At 47.7% G+C, this 23,911-nt stretch overlaps 8 protein-coding genes across 8 annotated transcripts; 4 read left to right on the top strand and 4 right to left on the bottom strand.

The window, feature by feature from the left end:
* Positions 1 to 198: 198 nt before the first annotated feature.
* FOBCDRAFT_212077 (uncharacterized protein) lies at positions 199 to 1,204 on the top strand. The gene has a single exon (XM_054702852.2). The coding sequence runs from the start codon at positions 376 to 378 to the stop codon at positions 895 to 897; it is 522 nt and encodes a 173-aa protein (XP_054558827.1). The 5' UTR covers positions 199 to 375; the 3' UTR covers positions 898 to 1,204.
* Positions 1,205 to 1,379: 175 nt separating this feature from the next.
* Positions 1,380 to 4,164, top strand: FOBCDRAFT_267495 (uncharacterized protein; the record flags this gene model as incomplete). The annotated part of the gene is made up of 2 exons (XM_031182354.2): positions 1,380 to 3,060; positions 3,110 to 4,164. The coding sequence occupies 2 exons, from the start codon at positions 1,380 to 1,382 to the stop codon at positions 4,162 to 4,164; spliced, it is 2,736 nt and encodes a 911-aa protein (XP_031043122.2).
* Positions 4,165 to 5,234: 1,070 nt separating this feature from the next.
* FOBCDRAFT_5472 (uncharacterized protein) lies at positions 5,235 to 6,718 on the bottom strand. The gene is made up of 2 exons (XM_054702853.2): positions 5,468 to 6,718; positions 5,235 to 5,400 (listed from the first exon to the last, which is right to left on the bottom strand). Exon 1 carries the CDS (start codon positions 6,457 to 6,459, stop codon positions 5,581 to 5,583), a length of 879 nt encoding a protein of 292 aa, XP_054558828.1. The 5' UTR covers positions 6,460 to 6,718; the 3' UTR covers positions 5,235 to 5,400; positions 5,468 to 5,580.
* A 5,223-nt stretch (positions 6,719 to 11,941) lies between these two features.
* On the bottom strand, positions 11,942 to 13,953 carry FOBCDRAFT_212088 (WLM domain-containing protein). Its single transcript, XM_031182361.3, has 2 exons — positions 13,701 to 13,953; positions 11,942 to 13,644 (listed from the first exon to the last, which is right to left on the bottom strand). Exons 1-2 carry the CDS (start codon positions 13,831 to 13,833, stop codon positions 12,344 to 12,346), a joined length of 1,434 nt encoding a protein of 477 aa, XP_031043129.2. The 5' UTR covers positions 13,834 to 13,953; the 3' UTR covers positions 11,942 to 12,343.
* Positions 13,954 to 15,196: 1,243 nt separating this feature from the next.
* Positions 15,197 to 16,696, bottom strand: FOBCDRAFT_314240 (uncharacterized protein; the record flags this gene model as incomplete). Its single annotated transcript, XM_031182362.3, has 4 exons — positions 15,197 to 15,940; positions 15,996 to 16,074; positions 16,128 to 16,254; positions 16,308 to 16,696. 4 exons carry the CDS (start codon positions 16,694 to 16,696, stop codon positions 15,312 to 15,314), a joined length of 1,224 nt encoding a protein of 407 aa, XP_031043130.2. The 3' UTR covers positions 15,197 to 15,311.
* A 1,006-nt stretch (positions 16,697 to 17,702) lies between these two features.
* On the top strand, positions 17,703 to 18,104 carry FOBCDRAFT_195196 (uncharacterized protein; the record flags this gene model as incomplete). Its single annotated transcript, XM_059608809.1, has 2 exons — positions 17,703 to 17,892; positions 17,944 to 18,104. The coding sequence occupies 2 exons, from the start codon at positions 17,703 to 17,705 to the stop codon at positions 18,102 to 18,104; spliced, it is 351 nt and encodes a 116-aa protein (XP_059463867.1).
* Positions 18,105 to 19,156: 1,052 nt separating this feature from the next.
* Positions 19,157 to 20,638, bottom strand: FOBCDRAFT_212091 (NADHX dehydratase). The gene is made up of 4 exons (XM_031182364.3): positions 20,410 to 20,638; positions 20,259 to 20,356; positions 19,478 to 20,200; positions 19,157 to 19,342 (listed from the first exon to the last, which is right to left on the bottom strand). The coding sequence occupies exons 1-4, from the start codon at positions 20,510 to 20,512 to the stop codon at positions 19,214 to 19,216; spliced, it is 1,053 nt and encodes a 350-aa protein (XP_031043132.3). The 5' UTR covers positions 20,513 to 20,638; the 3' UTR covers positions 19,157 to 19,213.
* A 2,294-nt stretch (positions 20,639 to 22,932) lies between these two features.
* On the top strand, positions 22,933 to 23,381 carry FOBCDRAFT_267501 (uncharacterized protein; the record flags this gene model as incomplete). Its single annotated transcript, XM_054702855.1, has 2 exons — positions 22,933 to 22,981; positions 23,197 to 23,381. The coding sequence occupies 2 exons, from the start codon at positions 22,933 to 22,935 to the stop codon at positions 23,379 to 23,381; spliced, it is 234 nt and encodes a 77-aa protein (XP_054558830.1).
* Positions 23,382 to 23,911: the final 530 nt, after the last annotated feature.

A 23,911-nucleotide genomic window follows, 5' to 3' on the forward strand; every position in this document is an offset into this window, starting at 1 on the left:
TTCTAATCTTGTGATAACTAAGGATAATTCAGGTAATTTCAGGGTATTGATGGTCCTAAGACTCTTCTAATATTATCTTATGCCTTAGTATTCCTTTCGGGCCCTTTACCTATGAGTTCAATGGTTACCTAGTACCTAGTACTCTATATAAGGTAGGTAGGTAAGGTAGGTAGGTAATCCACTTGCCTGCCGGCCCATTAGCCTGTCTATTGGATTAATAATTCACCGTAAATCCTAGAAAGGAAGATCGAGGCATTTATACCTGTTTTTTGTTTTTGTAGACCCTCATTCGTTTCCGCTTCCCCTTTCGCGGTTTGCCCCTCCTTGACTCACCTCTCCTCAAATATTCAACACTCCACTTCTACAGCTTTAATTATGACTTTCACGCTTTACGATGCGACTATCGTCGAGGCTAAACTGGCCCTGGCATCACTGGACCATATTCTCACTGAAGCAGAGAAGCATAGCAATGCAGCCAGCTTCCCAGATGCGCGACTCCACGAAGACATGAACCCGCTGAGCTTCCAGGTCCATGCAGCCACTCGATTCGCGGAGAAGTTAGTCGCCAGGCTCTCTGGAAGGGAGTCTGTCGAGTTTGAAGACAAACTCGTCACATTTCAGGATATGCACTCGCGCATTCAAAAGGCCCAGGAGTTGCTTGGAAAGGCTGATAAAGACGTCGTGAATCAGCAGGGAGAGGAGGTTGCCCCGACAGCATTGCCATCGGCGGGAACAATGGACCTGCCCGGGAAAGCATTTGCCATGGGAGCGGCTGTCCCTAATATCAACTTTCACCTGTCAATGGCTTATGCTATTCTGAGGAAGGAGGGTGTGCCTTTGGGAAAGAAGGATTTCATCATGCCTTTTGTAGGCGAGTATATTGTGAAGATGCAATAGATGCGGGATAACCTGAAGTAACTGAGATGACAATTTGACCACCTACATATTGCTGTTTGGCCTTACACCTCATGACTTATATCTATGCTCAAAAAGGTCTGCCATTGAATGATCTCGTTGGTCATCCAATTCTTGGTCTTATGCTGGTAGGGCCTTGGACAAGGTACATCTTTGCCCCTTTATGCTGTCGTTTGGAGCTTATCAAAGAGTCTTATTCTAGCCATGCAATATATGCGCAACCGTTGTGATTAAAGAGTGAACCCAATTGAGAGCAGATAGTTGTAACCTTCTATAAAATTTGATATAGTTGAAGGGAATATGATGAAAGCAATCGCACCGATGGCCCGGAGATATGGACAAAATGCTCCGACTTTTGCTGACTCATTCACAACCACTTCTCGGAAGCGTCGGAGTCGGCGATAACCTTCGCCGTCCTCTTCCATCGCATCATCAAGACCGGCCTACTAAAGTAACAAGCTCCGATGGAGCTCGATCCTCGGCTCGGCGCAACTGGCGATAGAGCCTCAGCATTAGCAAATTTCGGCGCGGAGGCAACCTCAAGACCATCGCCGGTCCATCATGTCCCTCATGGCAATAGTGCTCTGATACCAGCCCACGACGTACAGGATGATCACAACAGTGCCGAGAACACCCCCAGCGCATCGACCGAAAACCGAGATACGCCACAACATCAAAATCAACAGCTTCAAGATGCCGAACACGATGGAGATGGAATCGATCCGAAGCGACCGAGGGCCTGTGAGGCATGTCGTGGGCTCAAGGTGCGCTGCGAACCGGATCCCAATGACGAGGGGCCTTGTAAGAGGTGCCGGAAGGCTGGAAGGAATTGCGTCGTGACAATGCCTACGCGAAAGCGCCAGAAGAAGACGGACAGCAGAGTGGCCGAGCTGGAAAAGAAAATTGATGCCTTGACAGCGAGCTTGCAAGCAAGAGCGGCACCTGGAGGAGGCCAAGCGCATACGCAAAGCCAAGGTCACGGCTTGGGAGAGTCTCCTGGAAATGTTGCGCCGAAACCACCCAACGAATCCAACACAGCCGTTTCTTCTTACAATAACATGAAATGGCGAAATCCCGCGCAAACCCCTGCATGGGGATCGTTTTCATCGACACAATCCCCAATGCCGTCGATGCCGACCGCGGAACAAACAACAGACCGCGCATCCCCAGCCCAGTCCACGGCAGCACTAGCTACAGCAGTCACTGGGCAAAAGAGGAAGTTTACAGATGGCCGCGAAGGCTCGTCTGAACAGCTTGCTACTGAGGAAACACCAGCCGAAGCTCTGGCGGCTTATCTCACAAGGGCAAAGGGTGGTGATATCGTTGACCGTGGTGTTATCACGATGGAGAAAGCTGCTGAGTTATTTGCTCGCTATAATGACCATATGATTTCACACCTGCCGGCTATTATCTTCCAACCTGGTTTCACGGCATCCGAGCTCAGAAAAACAAAACCTATACTGTTTCTGGCTATCATGGCAGTAGCCTCTGCTGAGTCGCCCATCCTTCAGAAAGTGCTTCAAAAAGAGATGAAGCTCACATTCGCCGAAAAGGTGATGCTTTCGGGCGAGAAAGGCTTAGAGCTAGTGCAAGCACTCAATGTAGCTGTGATCTGGTATTGGCCACCAGAACATTTTGAGGAGCTGAAGTTTTATCAGTTGGTCCACACGGCGGCTGTTATGGCCATCGATATTGGACTCGGCCAGAAAATGAAGCAGCGCCGTGGAATAGTCGTGCCTGACACCTGGCGTCCTAACCCAAGTACCGGACCAGGTGGCCAGAGCCGTCGATGGGCACCCCCTGATCCAACAAGCATAGAGAGTCGCCGTACATGGCTGACATGCTATTTCCTGGCAACCAACACTTCTATGGCTCTTCATCGACCGAATCTCATCCGATGGACCCCCTTTATGGAAGAGAGTCTTCATCTTTTGCAGTCGTCGCCAAACGCTGCGCCAACGGATGCTTACTTCTGCCATCTGGTCTGGACACATCACCTTTCTGAGCAAGTTAATGTGCAGTTTTCTCTCGACGACCCAATATTTGACGTCCATATCTCAGAAACGAGAACACAATATATTCTCAAAGGCCTTGAAAAAGACCTAAAACGGTACAGAGAGAAGGTCCCCCCTGAGTTGCTGCAACGTATGTACTCAATAAATCAACCGCTGGAATCGTTCACTGACCAAAGTAGCAACGCTTCTGATAAGTTTCGGTGTCCTCAACTTGTACATGCATGAGATGGCGTTGCAGGCTCGTACAAGTGAACCTCTGCGACCTCCATTCTCAACAAGCTCTCTACAGGAAGGGCTTGTAGGGGGGGATAGACTATCCCCAGCACACATCAGTGCTATATCCGTATGCCTCGGTTCTATCAAAGAAATGCTTGGCACATTTCTGGCCATGGACGTTTTCAGCATACGCTGCTTACCTGTGTTCAACTTTGTCCGGGTTGCATATGCCGTCGTTATGCTCATCAAGCTCTACTTCTCAGCCTCAGCAGCAGGCTCAGAGCTAGGCCGCGTTATTGATAAGGAAGATATGCAAGTCGGAAAATATCTTGACAACCTGCTTGACAAGTTCCGCGCAACTGCAGCGGAGGATCGTTGTCGTCCAGCAGCCAAGTTCCTCGTGGTACTTGTTATGCTTCGTAGCTGGTTTTATAGACAAGCTGAGTCGGAGGCCAAAGAATCGACGAAGCCTGGTCCAACAGCTTCTGCGATAACACAATCTCCTTCGCAGGCACAACAACAGCCTCCGCAACCTGCCAATACTTCGGCACCACAACCTTCTGACCACGCATCTACGGCCAACACTCCACTTCAACTCCTTTCAGAAGTTGCTACCGGAGCGGGCTCCCGAAACCGTGACTCTTCAGCTAGCAGGCCATCGATGGTTGGATGGGGCTCAAACATGCCGCAGCCTCCGCAGCCCTTCTTCCATGACACCCCCGACAACAATTCAAGCTCTACCGCCTCCATGCCCTACCACAACGAGCCATTTCCCGCAGATTTGGCTGCTGCAATGGCGCCCGCAATGCCATCACTACCCCCCACAGCGGATGGGATGGGAGGCTATAACTCTGGAGATCTTCTTGACTTTGCAGGCTGGGATCTGGAAGGCATGGGCATGGGCATGGGGTCGCAGGGGATGTGGGAAGATGGGATGCGTATTTTCCTCGAGGAGCCCTGGTTTAACACGATGTTCCAAGGCAACCCCCCAGTTGGCAACAACGCCATGAACTTCTGATACCCTCCCATAAGCCATCCCTGCTGACAAAAATAGATATTGGTGGCTTATCTTTCACATTGTCAATTTAGACTTTGACTGTGTATCTAAGCAGCCACGTCAGACATGGCTTGGCTTTCTGCATAAGTACTCCTCAGGGAGCAAGAAAACGTCTGACCTAGAGGCTAGGTACCAAAATTAACCAGCCTAAGGTCCACCGAACCTACACTAAGCTTACCCTAGTCTTTTTGTCACTCATGATAGATGTCTTGAGTTTTCTTGCCTCACTTAGGTACTCAATCAAAATGCCCCAAGCCTGGATGTTTGCGTCTCGAACAGTCGGCTCACGGAACGCACCCCCCGATATGCACGTGGGCTGCAGCTTCAAATGTATGTTTTAGGTGCATTGGCGCCATTATAGATTTGCATGTACTCGAAGCGGTGTGAGCATTACTTATCGGTTCTCTGAGAGAAGAACGAATTTACTGAAACATTATTCACATGCTTTTTAGCCGGGAGTCTGGACTATGTATTAATGAGATTATGGACTATCAATTACACACTTCTTATGAAGCTAGAGACATAAGTTCTACCGGATGGAGGATTTTGTATTCGATACATTGATTTGACCGTATGGCCTTTTGCGAAATCCTGATACTACATGATCTTGCGGTTTAATAAGCTTGCTCAAGTCACGAGTCCTTCGGAAGGACGCTTTAATTATGATAAGACCAATTCCATTCATTCTAGCTGTGGTCTATCACATCATCGACACTGAACGCCCCGGCTGTCATCTGCTTCCAGTTCCATAATCCTATGTTCTTAGGTCCCCGCCCGTGGTGGTAAAAGCATCACCGTGTCCCTCGATGTTCCCAGGCTCGGAAGCGTCGACAGCCCCTATCCTCTTCGTGCACCATTTCCACCAGGTTCCTAGTTACAAATATTGGCATACCTGTGCTCATAAAACGAAGCCATAACGCCAACAACTGATCAAGTTCAAATATTCCCTATGCTCGCTCTTGTCGTGATTTATAATTCGAAGTTTCCCTCCCACCGTCCTTCAGTGTCTTGTTTCAAAATAACCTGTTACCGCTCCTTTATACGCCTTTTGTGTGTTTGATACAGCTTTGCATGTTTTGTGGCCAATTTCGCATTTTCCGTAGATCCCGCTAGAAAAGGTTCGTTGCAAAACACCAAAAGCATAAAACAAACTAGAAGCCACGTTTTCAGCGACAGATCTCCTTCAAGGGATATTTGCTGAAAATGGCAAACCATGTCAGGAACAACATTGCGCAGTGCAGCTGGAATTTAAAAGGAAGCATACGGCTATTAGGAGCGCCGGACAATTGTGGCAAGGTGGGCGAATCGTCATTGTTGGTGTCATCATCGTCGTCGTTATCATCTTCAAGTGAACATGTATCTGAGGCGTGGATGCTTTCAGTCCATGTAGAAGTCACCCTTCAAAATTCTCTCCTGAAAGGCATCAGGCTTTGGTCTTTCAGGCTGTCTGGGCGGCTGCTTGACAGAAGAAGCCTGGGCAGGAGGCTGCGGCATCTCAGAAACAGATTTCGCCCGGTCGTGAATGGAGCCCCGGGGTGGGGAGGAGGAGGCGAGCGAGAAGGAAGCCCGAGGAGCACCGATGACGGAACTCTCGGCACGAGACCTAAGCTGCTCGGACCAGTTGAAACCTTGCTGGTCTGGGCGCGAAATATAATTGTCAGATGTGGCTCTTGGGTTTTTGGTGTTGCTTGCCTGTGTGACAGAAGAAGCGAGGCTGGGGCGACGTCCGGCAGACAAAGCTGCCGCGAGGCTCGACCCTTGGCTGGGGGAGCCAACGAGCGACGCCTTCCGACCACTTGGGACGGGGCGCCCGTTTTGAGAAGTAGGAGGAGAGGATGGGTTATTACCATTGCCAGGGCTTCCATTTGGGCGAATGTTGCGCATGTTCGAAGTGCCAAAGCTCATTCGTCGAACGAATGGTGTTGTGGGTGCAGTCTTGGAGTACATGTCGTCATCTTCGATGGCATTCTCATCAATAGAGTCTGAGTTGTTGGAGTTTGTCGACATGCTGCCTCGACGAATGAAAGAGGTGTTGGTGGGCGAAGTGCCCGAAAGACCAAGCGTGGTAACGGAGAGACGTCGACGACCGGTGTCAACTGGACCCGAGGACTGATTTGGAAAGCCGTTGCTGTTGGGAACTGAGTTCCCTCTTTGAAAGAGATTGGTCAATGCGGCCTGGGTGATTGATCCTCGTCTGTTGCGTGTGTACATTTCGGCGTTGGTGTTATTATTGGGGGGTGCTGTGTCTGTAGACATGATGGGCGACTAAAGACGACGGCAGCCGTCGGTAGTTATAGTTTTGAAAATGTTGTGATATGGGGAGATATGCGAGGTAATGGCGCCAGAGTGGTTCGAGAATGGCAGCAACAGCGTTTCACGTGAATTTGATGGTGGGATGGTGCTTAGATAGTTGTGGGCTGCCGAGAGCGTTTTCTATGAGGCCAACAATCCTAAAAATGAGAACAAAGAAGCCGCGATAGATGGAGTAAAGGGGGGAAGAGAGAGAAGAAGAAAGAGTTTAGAAAACCGAGATGGGAACGGGGGGGGGGGGGACCGAGGGTTGATAAGGACGGACAGTGATGGGTTGGTGAAGAGGACGAAATGGGGGTCAATCAACTCTAAAACAGGGGAGAAGAGACAGCTGGTTAGCGATGAGAGATCGCCGTTGCCGGTTTGGGTAAAAGGCAACCTTTAGGTCAACGTTGGAGGGGAAATCGGCAGTCAGCGGCAACTTGAGAATCGAGCGAGACCGGCGCAACACCATACCCAAGGTATCAACCAGTGTTAGTCTACGTAGGCCAGAATCGACGGTCGTCCGTCAGTGAAGTGCCAAGACCAGGATCTAAGGCGGATGGTAGCATTCAAGAATTGACCAGGGGCCTTTGGTTCGTGGACCACCTTGGTAGGCAGGTTGGTAGGTAGGCATGTTCGTTTGTCGAGCTGACGCCGGTACATGCAGTCGCGGCTAGCTTCAAGGTTGTTTTGTGATGGGGGTTTTCAGTGACGGATGAGACCTTTGCTAGAAAAGATGGGGCAAAATGAAGGGGAAATGGCTGCAGCGCGTAGATTGAGTCCGGGGGCCGAGTGACGTAGTCGCTGCAGAGTGGAGTTTCCCGCCGGAATCGGGATCAGGGTTGGTCGAGCTGTTCAAGGATGCCTGGGGCAAATCTGCGTCGTGGGGCACTAAACAGCACTGTAATGCTCAAGGGTTCACCGTGGAGGGTGTCCCCTCCCGAAAGAAATGGAGAATGCCCTGGGGCTGAACCCTTGTCTCTTGTCGCTTACCCAGTTCTGAACTTCTGAACATGAGGCTAATGGTCTATCTGGGTCTGGGGTAACTGGCCACTAATCTTGATATAATCTCTTGGGCTCTCAGGTAGCTATCGGAACCCGTCAATTCGACTCGAACTTCGTGATTCGGAGATCTTGTTCGTTCAACGGTCGGCTCGGTAGGCGGTTCCTCTTTCTTTTCATCTATCACTGCTGGTAGACTGCCAAAGCCCATACCGGTAAGATCTGATGTGGGCATCAGAAGCAGTACATAGCGTACCCTAACGGACTGATGCAGAGGAACTGTTGGCAGATTACCTTGGCTACAGAATCGAGAAAGGATGATCTGTCCTTATGCAATGTTTCGTTGAGGGAGGGCGGATGTGTTGAGGGACATCGTAGTTTTTCAGTCATCAAGGGACCTATGAGACAGAGGACCTCCATGCCATGCATTTCATTTCAAAGAACCTTACAATGTCAGAAGCTCTCTTGGGGCTGGATCAAGCATTTTGAGCAGCCAGGGCACGTCCTAAAAGGGCAATGAAGCAGAATTGGAAGGGGCGATACCGCTGTTAGTTCTAACCGCTCTTTTTAAATGTAGCTGACGAGCTTCTTAGCCTGGACCGTAGCAGCGTAGGTAGTAGCAATTTCACAGTTGGTCTTTTGCCTAATTTCAGTTTGAAGGTAAGTAAAAGTGCAAAGCATTCACGAACGTTTCTTATTGTCCAGTCAAGACAACTCACAAAGAGGAAGCATTACCTACTCTTTCCTTTTGTCATATTGGTTTGATCATTAACTATAGGTATGAGTCTCTCAGGTGCTGTCTCTCAGGGTTTGGTAAATACTTTCTCCTAGGTTATCGAACGCAAACAATACCTTTCCCTGCTCTCCTCTGCCTACCTCGCATAGAAAACACATGGAACCTGGCCCTTTTCTCCTTCTCTCATCAACAGCTATCTACCAACACGTCAACTCTTATACGAGCCCTTTTTCTTCTGGTGACCGAGCAACGAGACCAAATTCCATTTTGGGCTTCGACCTCTTGTAGTTTTTACCTCTTATAGCAGGACCTGGCAGTGAGCCCCACTGGTCCCTGTTCCCCCCGGCATCTGCGGCTTCACAGACCATTGTTAGCGCCGTTTGGTTGACTGCGGAGAAAACGGGTGCAAAGGGACCGCCCCCGGTAAGCCAATCTTATCTCGAAAAAGGCGCCTCGTAGGGCACCTTGGAGCTTCCCGTCTACGTCACAAACGGGTACGTACTGTGGAATGTTTGCCATTTTGCGGGGTAGTCTCTGTAATGAAAGGCAACCAACTGAGACAAACCTTCAAGCGTTTTATCGGATTGCGACTCTGCCTCATAGGCACAGTTCAACAGCGGCAACAGAGATGAAGACGCGACGATTCTGAAGGAGGATCAAAGGTCTCTCCCGGTCTCACACTTTCGCGCCAGCTTATCTCGACTTTCTGTTACAGCACGATGCACCGACAGACGGCCGAACCAATGAGAACCTGTGATTGGTCGCCCACCAACCACCAACTGTATGTGCCTTGCGTGCCAAACTAAGCATGATGTCCAGAAATATAATGGCAGCCCAGCAAGCGAAGCTCTTGGGCGTTGCTAGCCTCTTTGTCATCAGACAAGCCCATATGCTACTGCTAGCACAGCAACGCCATTAGTAAACAGTGGTGGAAGGGGGGATTGAATGTGATGATAAGATACGACGTAACTGTAATGTGCATACGAAACACCGTAATCTGCATTAGCTTAGCTTTGGTGCTGAAAAGGGCCCCCTCCCAGAATTCTTGAACATGCGTTGACAGTTTGACTCATGGATCGCTTTTACGGTACTCGAGCTCACGTCCAATCCCATTTCAGCTGTTGGCAGCCCATCACACCTCAGTTTCCCCCTTGACATGACTCTTGTCAAAACCTTGCATCACACACGGCCTGGTCCATGCTTTTAGCGTCGAGCATCTCAGATCAAGTGATGCTCCTGTCTGGTGTTATCTCAAGCTTCAACAGCGATCAGCATCGCTCGGGGAATTGGGCGCTATGAAGCGATGACACACGGTGGGTGGCTGAGTTGTCATCACCATGCCATATCCATATTTCGGCATTCATAAGCAATGCTTGCAGCAACCTTTTCATCTCGTTTGCATTTTGGGACCATGCTAGGTAGGTAGGTAGGCATGTCTGTCGCTGTTCAAGGTATGATGGAGCGTAGACAGCCCATTGTTTTACTTTGAGAGACATTCCATATGCTTGTGTCTACGTCTTGTCTTTTTAGCCTTCATGCTCATTTCTTCCACAGGGCAATCCCTAGACGTGGACTGTTAGCCTTTGGACTTCCGCAAATGCCACGTTATTCAGGAGGTCTGAACTCCGACTAAACACGCACGGTTAAATCCACTACCTGGAAACTAAAAACAGCGTAACGAGGCCCTTTAATGTCTAAACCAAACCTCCAGATAGCCAATCATGGACCGAGAATGCTACCCCGCGTCCGCCCACATGCTCCCGAGACCGGCTCACGGCATCCTCGGCCGCTGAGGTGCATTGGTGTCCTTGGCTTTGGCTTCGACTTCGACAGCCTGTCTGTCTTTTTGAGCTTTTGGTAAGGATTCCTAAATCCCTTGACACCCTCTTTGGTGTATTATGTGCTCGATGTTACTCACCCAACACTACCTGGCCAGTGTTGAGTGTCACCACGCTTTTGCTCTTGATTAATGACCATCAATTGGCTTATACTCCTCGAGGGATGCCCTGTTGCTCCTGAATTATCACCGTCTGGGGTGGCAGTTTTGTGGCTTTGTTAAATTGATAGCAGCCATCTATAGACAAAAACTTCATGTACGGAATCGCATTGTCTGGAATCCAAGACCAGGTATTGGAGGGACGAGGTTGGGTCTTGGCCAACACACCACCAAGAGATTGGCGAACTTTGTGGCGGCCATAGCCACCTGTGGGTGCAGAGATAGCGTCAAAGAGGGGATGCAAAGCTAGGAAGTTATCCACGATGCCACAGCTTGCAGCCCACAGCCGAACAATGGGTTTGCTGCACTGTAATACACACTAGCTCAATGGTAGGTCTGTCCCTGATGGTGGGTGGGGAACCACATCGTCAATATCAAGCCCACCCATGTTCTTGAAGGTCTGGACCTTGGTGAGCATGTCGATCTGATTCGAGCCACCCAATGGATATCCTCGCCAGAAAACACTACATAACAGAATGATTATGTGCTTCAGTTACTGGAATCTGCTGTTCCCTCACCCATTTCTTGTCTCATCCCCATCTCTCACTCTTTTCTTACCGTCTATTCTCAATTTCTCCCCCTGTCTACTGTCTTTACAGCATTGCTTACCTTTTTTTTTTTTTGTGTGTATATCGTATTTGTGCCTATTCTTCTAATCTTTCGATTATTTTCTACTCATCTTCAATACTCTCCGCTCTGATATTCACCGCTGTTGTTTCCACTCCCACCTTATCTTAACTTGTTCCCCACGCTCCGCGGATTTCTTCGTCCTTCTTCTCACCTTGTCTTCGACCCTCCCTCGACTGTTACGCGCATGGAATATGACCTGAAATCTGCCGCCGGTCAATCGGCCCGCTCCCCATGAGTAATGCACCTCCTCCTTTTGTTCCCTTGACAACATGTATGATGCTCGATTTGCCCTCGATTGCCGCTCTTTCGTAGAAACACCACGCATTTCCAACTCATCTCAGCACCATCAGTCGCATTTGTAACTCTTCAGCCATTTTATAACTCACCACGGAGCAACTCATGAACGAAAATAACCATGTAAGTGGCTGCTGTCACTAACAGATGCAGACCCTCTCGTTACCTCACGCCTGTGACGCAGCCCTTGGTCATCTCCAATGATCGGGCATTAGAACCGCGATATTCCTAGGTGTGCCGGAACGTGCATGATATGATGAAGAGAAACGGTCAAACTGGTATGACTTTGAGGGTGTTGCTGTTAGGGTGACAGCACTCACAAATTGTAGATCCTTTCGGAACGAGCTACACGTAGCAACATACCCGGCATGGATTTGGAGGACATGTGGAGGGGAGGATTTGTGTTTGCAGGTTAGGTTCAACATGGAGGTTAACCTTTGTAAATAGGGACTCCGCTGATCCCTCATGAAAGCGAATCCTGTGTAGTCATCAAGGCTCCAAGACAAGCAATGAGAAGATCTTTCCAAGCCAGTGCTCTCAATCGATGAATTGCAATGCAACCAACTTGATGCACCAAAGTTTAACAAAATGATAAGAGTTACAACTATTACAACTACAAGTGCTACATAGTGGACATAGATTCATTTTACCTTGGAAAATGTAGGATAAGGATCTTTTTATTGTGTGATCGTCTTTCATAGCATGTAGTTAAGCCTATAATTAGAACTGCATGTCTATGAAATCAATCTCGAGTTTAGCATAATGTAGAAGTGGAATATTTAACATATGACTGTAGTCTTTGGTATATTTGAAGGCCAACAGATGCCGACAGATGGCTGAGTGGTTCTGTTTTTCTCTTGCTGTTAAAGCTTCATGGAAGACAGACTTGCCCATTTTCTGTTCACACAAGAAGCTCGATGCTCATACCATTTTTGATTCAAGAACATCGATGCTATAATACCATGCAATATATGTCTCTGAATGCGAACTGCTCTAACATTATCATTATTGCCAATGAGAACTTCAGTCTGCTACAGTGCTGCGGCGTTACTGCATAAATCATTCGACGCATTTGCATCAGCATCGCCAAAATGAGTCGTCATGCCTACTGCTCAATAGGAATGTTACTTGGCTTCCATCGTCAAACATAATCTTTCATCGTAATAAGCAGGGCTTGATTCACTGCGGTTTTACACAGCCTCCGTTCTTCTTTGACCACACAACCCACAAACCCCACAATCGCCAGCATTGCGATATTGCGTAGTTTGACATGTGTCGGTTGAACACTGCCACGAGCCTGTTGTTGAGGAATCCAATACATTGGCACACATTGCACATGTAAGTGCTAAATTAGGATTGTCGTAAGAGCACATGGAGCAAGTTCCGCCAGAGCGTGCCTGATTGCTTGTCGAGTCGACTGGCTGAGCTGAACCTTGAGGGAGCGAGACTGGGGACCCGTTCGTGGCTTTTGCATTGTTTGCCGATTTAACAGGCCTCGATGTCGTTGGTATCCTAGGCTGTTTAGATCTTCTGGTAGGTTCTGCCTTGATATCACTGGCAGGTGCCTCTGTTGGCGGTGACTGGTTGTTGAGAACTTGAGGCCCAGGTTCTTGAGGTGGTTCTGTATCTTGTGGCTCAGGTGACTCCCTCTTGATGCCCCTAATCATTCTTTGAAGTTCCCGACTCTCATCTCTGGCCCCAGGATCATCTGCATCCTCATCTTCACAGACTTTGACCATGCCGCGGCCTTGTCCATCAAGCAGTTTCTTACCATTCACATCGACAGTATCCTTAGAATCTTCCCCAGGCTCATCCTCAAATTCGCTGCCACTTCCGGAATCTGTCTCGTCATCATCTTTAATGGGCTCAGGCTCTGTCTTTTGCTTTTCGAAGCGAGCGAGTGCCGCCGCCGCCCGGAGCTCGCGTCCTCTCATGCTTCCAGCAACCCGAGGTTTTGCTTGGATCTTCCTGCCACTCTCCAACTTGACCTTTTCTTCTTCATCGGCACCGAGAGCGACCCCATTCTTGCCAAACTTCTTCAAGATTCGTCTTTCCTTTCGTTCCTGGTAGGACAGTTGCGGCTTGACCCGTCTCTTGCGACGTGATCTGTAAGTACCTCCGCAGAGATGCTCTGGTAGAACCTCATCAGCAAGCACGCTATTCTTTTCCCATTCACCAGTGGCAAGGTTGGCACCCCTTCCCCAGAGGCCGTCTCCGGTATAGTTTTTGGACCAAAGCTCGTGCATCTGAGAAGCGTACAAGTTTCGAACGGTCCAGAATGCTCTTGAATGATTCATTTGCTTGCAATGTGCCAGCTCGTGCATCATGACCATCTGTACATAGTTGAATGGCAGCCAGCGGCCAGTACTGGGCGACTTTAGAACGAGTTGAACGACTTCGCCTGCATTAAAATTCCGTCCAACGAATTCACGATTTGGTTCGTACTCCTCTAGCGAAGTAACGTACAGGTAGTTTTCTCGCATAATGGGACCTGATAAGGACGAATATCAATACCGTACTACTGATCCAGGAATGCAGTTAACTCACGACATTGTGCTGCTATTCTCTCAAGAAAGTCCTGAGCTATCTGCTTGTCTGAACCCTCTAAAGGCTTGATGAAGACAATATGGGGATTCGGTTGCGATTTCTTTTCATTTAGCCGCTGGTACCCAGCAACCATGTTGCTTCGAAGTCAAGGGCAATAAATGGATTGTTTGCAGATATGAGCACGTATTTCAGTTCTGAACCGTTCTGGTAATGGTTGTGTACCAGGTACCTGGAACCCGAAACTGAAGGTGAATGACGCACAGGGAATCCGCAACTGAAAGACGCGTAGAGTAAAAAACTCCACACGCGACGCCACGTGACTGGCTCACGACATCAAATCCTCGACCACTCAAACAATCAGCGAATTGTCCTGGCCTTGCATAACAACAGTGTCCCGGATTTCATTATAAATTAATTGAAGAACCTTGCGATAAGAGAAGGGAAACCACCAAGTATTTATAGCTAAAATTTTCAAGGCCTATACGGAACTCAACTAACAGAACAGCTCATTGTCAAACTCACAAAACTACCGTCAAGGGCTCAGGTTTAGAATGTATGTTCTCATTGAATTCTGAACTAAGAGGCCTATATTCCCGGGCTCACCTATCCTTCAAAGCTTGAATCTTGCTTTGATATAAAGAACTTCTGTCGCTTGCCATTTACTTTCAACATAAGCATATTGGGTCCCCCACATTTGGCTGTTGAATAAGTCAAGGATATGCATCAATTCTTGTTGGTGACCATTCTTATTGACGCAGAGAGCCGGAGAGTTCAAGGGTTCTAGTACTGAAGCCTCATATTCGTCCTCTCTTCCTCTCTGCGAGGCCAAGAAAGGATAGCCATTGCTTTCACCTGATGGCATGCGGGCTACAATATATATCCGAAATGATAAAAAAGACTTTAATAAGTTTAGTATAAATTATGAATAATAAGTCAAAAGACCCAACAAGTTATCCTAAACTAACCTGAATTCTTTGATTATTTAGGATTGAGGTTCTAAATTGTCTCGCTGCGCTGAGGCATGACGATATCTGACCATGGGATGATCTCCAGTATGATCGCAGATGGCCGAGGGTTGAGTTCCATTCACCACAAGGATTGCAAAAGCGGTTGACGATGCAGTCTGCTCTGTCTAGTAGAAGTTGCTGCTAGTGCACTTGCTCTCTTATATCTTAACGTGTCGGTAGTGATAAAATGCACGCATAGCTGTAAGTTCTATCTGAATAGTCTTGCTGGTTATGGGAAGCTGATGTCCTTGGCTGTCTGGAGAAGTTATACTAGCTGTAAAGTATTGTCGAATCTTGTTGCGCAGCTGATTTCTGAGCTGATAGCCTGGGTCAACCTGGAACGAAATACACCCCGGGGCCGACCTAAAAGAGTTTCTTACTCTACCTGGGAACTCATTGCCAACACCAGCCTTTATTCTTTTTTTTTTTTTTTTTTTTTTTTTTTTTTTTTTTTTTTTTTTTGATACAAATAGCTAATGTTCGCCACTGGTTATCAATGGCTCTAACTCTTTTGTCTACAATATAGTTCATTGTAGCCAGAACTCCAAGAAAAAATACCATGTTGCCTTGTTCTCAAGTCCTCAAGCAAGCAATAAATCGAAAGTTACAGCGAGCCTCGTCTCTCGCGATGAGTGAAAGAAAAATCACTTCTCTGGCCCTTCAATTCTTGGTCAGAACCATCGTCTTCTGTTTGCGTCCCCACTGACTTTGAAGGTTCTGGTGGCTCCTTTTCTGCTTTCGTTTGTTCGAATAACTCCAACAATGCCAACTCATCTGGCAACGGACTGTTGAATAAATGGGCGCTTCGGCACAGATGCTTATACTCAGCAATATCATGCATACTATTTTCCAGAATCTTTTGCCACGGCCTTTTTAGATCGCTGGCAAAAAGAGGATGCCGTACCACCCAGAAGAGCACAGCATCAAGGATGCTTGCCATAGCTAGCCTCATGGGCACCATCAGCTTCTGAGGCTGTCCCCGAACAATGATATCCAATGCCCTCTGATAGTGCCATGAGAATTGGACCCATTGGGAGCAGTCCGGCTTTTGAGAGATATGGTCTCTACGTATTAGAGCTCCAAGTTCACTGGAAGTATTCTCGATCACGCGAAGAAGATGGCATGTCATTTTCGCCATACGCAAGTAGACAGCAGTGGTATACGCCAAGACACAACAAGGAATATGCGCAGCATTCCAGGGCTTTTGGCTATCGATGTCGCAAATCTCAACTTCTGTTTCACGTATCAGTTCCTGTCTCCTTCAATTTAGATAGAGCCCGACACGTACTATCGGTATAGATGAAACGTAAACAATGAGCGACCGTTTCGGGAGCGAAGCTCACAGTCACCACAACTGGTGTCCCATCCTGAAGTTCTCAGTTTGCATAACTACAAGCTGAACGGAAGAGAAGATACTTACCATATTGGGTGGTGGCAGGTTATCGCGGAACCAGCCCGACTGAGGTACCACAATATTGCGATGGACTCGAAAGCTTAAGTTCCCTGACCGTACCACCACATCAGCACCGAAAGGACAATTCCATAGACTAAAGGCGGTCAGTTGATGGTACTAGGTGAACACAGAGAAGAATCAGCTCACTTTGAAGTCGCTCGTGGTGCCGCAGCCTCAAAAATATAGCGAGATGAGGAGGAAGTGATGGAGGAAGGGGACGTTGATCCAGGTCCAAACGCACCCGATACTGTATCGTCTATAGATCTCTTTTTGCCTGGAGAAAGCGAGGAAGCCCTGGACATACTTGCAGTAGGTGTTTTGACTGGCGACGATGGTGCTTGAGGCTTAGGCAGAGGCGGAAACATTCCCGCCGTAGAGTTGACCAGAGGCTTTTTGGCTGGAGCCCATGGGTTACTTTTGGGAGGTGAGGCTGGTCGAAGGGATGGTGCTGCATCTGTCTCTGACTTGCGCGACGGATAAAGAACCGGTACTGATACTTTGTTCCTTCGCCGCCCATCTATGGAGGCATGCTCCATGACGACTAGTTAGTAATGAAACGAGAGAGAAATCCAGGATGTATGGAATAGAATGCTTCGCGAGCGTTGACTGAAAACAAGTGAGCGCATGGAAGAGCGCACCAACTGTGCGAAGATACACTCCAAGGATGCACAATAACACTTTTGTGTGAGGTCCGAGTCGCACGGAACTCGGAACAGGATCGAAGCAGGGCGCTGAAATATGAATCATAAACAATTTTCGCCTGGCTGCGAGGACCGTCAACAGCTGCCAGCCGTCTGCCGCTCAAGCACCCGTCTTATTGTGATTCGCCCTCGAGCGGATACCTGCTGCACTGGCGTATTGTTTGCGCAAGATAAAACACGGCCTCTGTTTTATGTTTAGGAAACTCTTAAACGTTTGGTTCTTATGATTCTCTGATTTTCTGATCTTATGCCCTAAATGACTAATATGAGGAAAGGAAACCAAACGAACACTGAACTTCTTCATAGATATCCAACCCACCCCTGATATGTGATAAGTTCTCTGACCATTTTGTAAGAAGTTTATTGATTTATATGACTTCCTGGTGATACTTCGCGGAGGAATAAATAGCGCTACATAAAGTTCAAATTGTCTCATTTCTGAGCGCAGTAGGACAGCAAACAACTTTGCCCATGTATGGATAGGCAGCTCAAGAGATCGTAGCTTTCCAAAACTGATATAGCCTGATTATTTGTATGGATCTCTCTCTATTCTCTGTTACCAAAACTCTCATGTGAAGGCCCACAGTTTTCATAAACAGAGGTGCAAGTTACCTGTGGTGGTTTCTGCCAGCTACCGAGCAGTTGCTGCACACCTGTTCTTGCCAACTTGTCATCCAAACGTAAATCAAGTATTCCCACGCACACCTTTTCATTTTCTACTTCTCGGCATTTGGCAAGATTGTGTTACTCCTCATATTTTGACAAAACCCATTGCCTCTTCTCAACTTGAACCTCAGCGTATGCCTTCGGGTGCCAGTGCATTATTTCCACCTGGCACACGATGTCTAGTCGACAGCCCTTGATTGAATTTGGCCCTCCGCTTCAAGGGCAGAACGCAATGCCATCTTTAGTACCAACTCCGTCGCTGAGTTCCAAGATCTACAAAGCGGTGATATCGCCGTTCCAAAAGCTCCAGTTGCTCTTCCCAAGAGTGTCTGGAACATTCGGCGTGAACTTCACAGCACAAGATGGTTTGTCTCATTCTATCTTTCACACTATTTTATGCTGAATTACTTTTGTAGCACGCCGACTGCTACGTCTAAAAGCTGAGATTGGCGGACCAAGCAAAGAGTTTGATACGACAAACTGCGCTACTACAACATTCCACAAGTTCAATGGGCTTCCTGTTGAGCTTCGAACAATGATCTGGAGATTGTCCTTCAGAAAGGCTAGAATCTTTTGACTGGGTCCCATGTCAAAGGACCTGGATATACTATGGTTGAGCTTTACAATCTCTCATAAAGCCCCAGCTTCCGCCCAAGCGTGTCGCGAATCAAGGGCATTGTTCCAAGCCGAAGCTTTGCAGCTGTTCGGCCAAAATATCGGCGTATACAAAAGCCTTTGGTTCCTGCCTTCCTTAGTCATTTTTTACTGGAACAGGTACAATATCTCTCCAGGGAACGTCCCTAGCGGCGACATACCATGTGTTCAGAATGTAGCAGTTGACTGGCCTAGTGGTGATGGAACCGATATGGGAGAAGTGATTGACGATATTTGGTGTATGTTTCTGGACTGCAAGAAGGTCTTGTTTGTCATGAGGCACCATCCTCTGCCTGATACAGATGTCCGGATTACCAAAGTCAAGGAGAACGATGACATCAACATTGAATACGAGAAGACTGGTGGCAATGGGGACACATCTGGCCACAACTTCGTGATTCATGGCCAACTTATTGCATCGGTGGCCCGCCAGAAATGGAGGCAGTGGAGGTTGTGCCTGTTCGCGATGAAACTAACCCCCCTTGAGCCTGTGCTGGAGTATGTGCAGGAGTAAGAGGGTGGTATCAGAAACCGTCATTCGCCTAGAGAAATATGGTGCCGAACCATTTGTCTGTCGATGTGATGTAATAGAGAGTCTTTTAGTGTTTAGATGAGAGAATACTGAAGTTCTTATTTATTCCATCCTGGGGACTTACCAATATCATAGAAGCATATGTTCTACAGCCAGGATTAATGCGGAGCAATGGCTAAAAATCACATACATAGGCTGCAAATATCGTTGCCTGATTGAGTCGGTTGATGAGCACCATGTTCCGGTACATATTCGTAAATGAAGGCTGAATGAGGCCAGCCTTAAATGGGTTCCTGCGATTGTTGCTACGCTGCGGTGTTCCTTGTGTTCTTATCTGAGCTTATTCCTTGCGCCAGGTTGGCACTGTTGCTTGCAGTGGAATGTCACGGCAAATATCCAACATCAACTCACGGACAACGGTATACACTTATAAGGCTATCAGATAACTTACGTCATACATTCGTAGCTGGGTCATCTATATAAAAGAGCCGTAATTATAATTACAACTTGGATTCATCTACCTCATCGTCCTCACCAAAGATGTTGAGAAATGAGATGTGAACTTCGTCAGTCAAGTCGCTTGCCTGTAGACTGCGTCCTTTCTTGGAAAAGGCTAGACGAGAACATTCCTAGGAGACAATCAGTATGATGCTTTGGGACCATAGAACTCAGGGGTTCGTCCTCTTGGCGGGAAGCTTAAGAGAGAATGGCAGCCAGAGGTGGTGATCTGTGCCTTTGAGTCGGAGAAGGGGCAAAAGACATACTCTTGTGATAGCAGAGCCACCGAAGGCTGCAAGTCCAACCAACTCATGCTCGCCGATGGGATCCTTGCCGACATCCCACAGACGGTCTAGGTAGGCTCTTCTCCATCCCAGAAATGTGGCAATTGAACCAGTCAGAGTATCTCCCTGTCCACCACTCCTCTTCTTACCACCTTCAAGGTCCACAGTCAGTGTCGTTTCGCCGTTGGAGATGTAATCCTTGGCACCCTTCTGAACCACCGTCACACCCTTAAGAGTCTTGGCCAGAGCCTCAACGCGAGCGGTCTCAGGCGCATTGTCGTCGACCTTGACTTTGAGTGCGTCGCACAGTTTGCCAAACTCGACAACGTTGGGTGTCAGTACAGCACCGTCGTAACCGCTCACCAGCTCGGGTTGCGTGTGTACGATCGCCAGAGCATCAGCATCCAATACAATGGGGAGCTCTTGCTCGCGAGCAGCGCGGATAACGCGGGCGACAGTGGCATGCATCAGGGGATCACGACCCAGACCAGGCCCGATGACGAGGACATGGAGGCGAGGCAATAGGTCTTTGATTTGTGCCGCAATGTGGTCAGCATTGGACTCGGGGTCCTTGGAAGCATTCCAAGCCGCAGGCTCCTGTTCTTTTTTGGCGTTTTCACTCTGTCGCATCAGCGGATGGACCATGAGGTTTGGCGAGTATGACTTGATGACAGTCGCGGCAGCCGGCGTGCAAATGACATGCGACTACATACGAGAGCCATGGTTAGCCAGGATACATCATTGAGAAAAGTACGAGAATTACCAGATCAGAGCCCAGCCTTGCGCTCGCCATGGCCGAGAAGTAGGGTGCGCCTGTGTAATTTTCACTACCACCGATGACGGCGACTCTGCCCAGCTGGCCTGTTCTTGCGTCAGTCTTCAATCCTGCAGAATCAGTGCTTTTGGCAACAAACCCTTGTGAAACTTCTCTAGCATTGGCGGAATCATACGCCGCACCTTGGAAAGGACCTCTTTTGTAGCAGAAGACATTTTTAGGCCAGATTCTTGAGGCGACATCGCAAGAGACTTATGTGATGAGAGGATGAAAGTTGAGGCTGAGACGCTGCAGGGAATTGAGATGTATCTGTGAGTCGCGGGGTGTTGATCAGATCAGATCAGTTTTACGCAGAAGGTCCCGCTGATTGATAGAAAAAGAAAAATATGTGAATGACGCAGCTTTTAAGAAAGAATCGCAAGACAGTCGGTTAGATTTTATTTGACCGGATTCCAATCGATCGGAATCGATGAGGTATTGCCAGCTTGGTGTTACAACTTATGATGTCACTTTTATGAGCTTTAAACTCCAGGTGCATCGTTCAATAAAAACAAGCCCAGGCAAAGACCAAATAATTGACGGGTCCTAAGTTTGTTAGAGGATTGAATTAGACTATCTACAAGACATAGGTATCCAGTTGGCTTCATTCGACCGTTTTGATTATCCCGGGGCCAACCAAGAGAAGGCCGAAATCCCGAGAACTCTATCAAGGACATTGACGAGGAAGAGCTTGAGATTTTAGAGAAGCACCATTATTAGCAGAGGCAACAAGACTTGGGTAGGACCTTTATCCTAAAAGACAAAAAGACTTAGGTAAATTTAGGGAAACTTAGTAGGTTTTCAGGCTCGTTCTTTTTGGCTTTTTGGCCCAAAGCCATAAGCTTTCTTCCTACCTAGAATGCAGCTACCTATTCTAGGCGTTATGCGTTGCCGGTTCTCTTCTATCTCGTCTGTTATTCTTGCAGACTGGTAGCATCTTCTCAACTAAGGTATTATGACTCTCAACTCAAAGTAAGGGGCGTCGTCTCAACTAGAAGCAAGCTACTCGAACTTCAAGGAGACCTCCCGCAAGATTCGACGGATGAAAAAAAGGCATCGTTCAGATATAAGGAGGTTGCAATTATAATCCACCCAGGAAGGTTCTTATTCGAGGTGAAACAAGAAAGGGGGTGCCAAAGAAACGCCGAAGCAAAGAGCGAGCGAGAGAATCACAACTAGCGGAAGCTCGAAGAGAACGGCGCAACATCAAACGGGTGTCGAAACAAGTTGCGCCTTGGCTCCTGGAAAATGCGGAAGTCAATGCCATTTCTGATGTATGGCAAAAGAACATTCCGGCCAAGACCGAAACGATCCCCCATGACAAACATCGATATGATTTACCGCGAGAAGACTTGAATTGTTTAGAGCGGTGGTAACAATAACCCTACGAACGATGAGGCCACAACATGAGCTCGTGGTATAGCTGAGATGGTGTTTTCAGAGCTCTGGGGATTGAGGAGGGAAGACTTGACATGGTAATGGTATTCGGAATTATGGACGGACTCTGATATCGAAAATCTAGTAGGTTGACAAGAAAATATGGCTCTCTTGGTGGTAGAGAGCGACAAGTTAGCCGCTCGTGGATGTGAAAAGGTGAAAAAGGTGATCAGAGTTTAAGATTGAATCTCTCGTGAAGAGAGAGATTTACGAACGAGGTGCTTGCAGTCACACCCTGGCGGTAATTCACCATGACAGCCACCTCCAGGGGATTGATTCATCCTGCCTCAGGCTACGGGTACTCAAGAAGAATCTTTCCACTCTGCCGATTTTCCCGGTGTTCAATCCTCTTCTCCCCTCTCCTGACATTCCTTGTTCTTCTTCTTTCAACTACCCTTCTCTCTTCTTTCGCATATCAAGCAAGTTCGAATTATATCTCTTTCACCGTACATTCTCAAGCTCCGATGCTTGGATAAGCATCGATCGACCTCATTTCGTGCACGACAAAGCCATTCAAAACATGGCACTTCACAACGATGACTGGGTATCTACTGCCTCGGGATTGCACATGACCCTGAGCACCTTGAACGAGAATAAAGCATCAAGTCATCAGGATCCGATCAGACACTCGCATTACCACAAGTGATTCCAAGGATTCGTTCAAGAATTTAGACTACAATACAACTGAGGAAGAATTCACCCCTGGGAAGTTCGACACACAGAATGTGCCAATGTCGGTGCTGTCATCCTGATTTCAAGCCGCTTTTGTTACTAATTTTCTCTACAGTGCCGAGCTTATCCTCGTCGTTGGCGAGTGCATTAGAATGTTGTCAATTATTACATTAATTGCCACCATTCGAAGAGGCCAGTCGCACCAAGTGTCACTGAGTTCAGCATACGACAAGACAATAATGTCACACAGAGGCCGACTGCATTAGTCGCGTTCTGGCTCCCATATGTCGACAAGGCTCAAACCAGACTTTTTTATCCTCAAAGATGGGAGGGACGGTCTTTTCAAAATATCACCTCTATCGAATCTCCAGAAGAATAGTAGTTTACTCGGAATTCGTCGTTCATTCGGCCAACAATCCCAAGAAGCAAGCCCCTTTGATCAAAAACACGATCCAGCAAGCTGCACGAGCTGCAAAAGCTCGTTTCGAACTTGATCAGCCACAGCCAGTTCCATATGCCTCAGCATTGGCACCAAAGAACCTCTAAACGACATAAAGACTTAGGTAAGTTTAGTACAACTTAGAAATAACAAGTCTAAAGGCCCACCAAGTTATCCTAAACTTACCTAAATTCTTTTGCCATTTAGGATAGAGATCCTAAGGCTTCTTACCGCCGACCTGATGCATGGTGTGAAGTAATCATCAAGCTTGACAATTCATTACCAGCGGTCATTGTCGACGCCTATGAGATCATCGAAGAAAGCTAATTGACTATGAAGTCGCAATAGCTGATCAGGCTACCATCACTCCCGCCGAGTGGAACTCTCTCCGAAATGACGAGACCGCTGCAGAGGTTGTAGCTGAGCTCATGATCCGAATCATCGACATGAGGCGGGATGAAGCCATCAACCTTTTGGAGGTTCAGGAATTTCGAGAAATGACTGCCGAAAAGCTTGGCGTCTAATGGCGGATTGACGACGGTGCGGCTGGGGCAAACCAAGCCCTTTCTGAACATCTGGACGGAGCTCGTGCGATTTCTCGCTAGGCAGCAGGACATGTGAAAGCTAGGGGACAGAGCGCCTCCATTGACTTTAGTCAAGATGGAGTGAATGGAACATTGCTTCGGGAACGGTTGGTGAAGGTTAGGTGGCAAGTCTATCTTCCATCAAGCCCCAACAGCAAAAGAAAAACAAAAACCCGCAGCCCTTCGTCAGCCTTTGAATATACCAAAAACTATAGTCATATGTTAAATGTTCTACCTATATAGATATGAAATTGTAGTTATAAGCTTGATTATATGCTATGAAAGGTCTTAGTACAGGGTTTCAATGAGAACATGCATCCTGAACCTAGATCACAAGTAGTAAACCTACCAAGCATAAGGAGGCTCTGGCACATTAGATATACTATGATTATATCAGAAAGATAATGAGGTATTTTAGCTGTTAAGTTCTATTATATATCTAGATAATTTTACTTCAGATACTGAAGTAT

Source organism: Fusarium oxysporum, chromosome I (genome assembly GCF_013085055.1).
Source record: "Fusarium oxysporum Fo47 chromosome I, complete sequence".
Taxonomy (NCBI): Eukaryota; Fungi; Ascomycota; class Sordariomycetes; order Hypocreales; family Nectriaceae; genus Fusarium; species Fusarium oxysporum.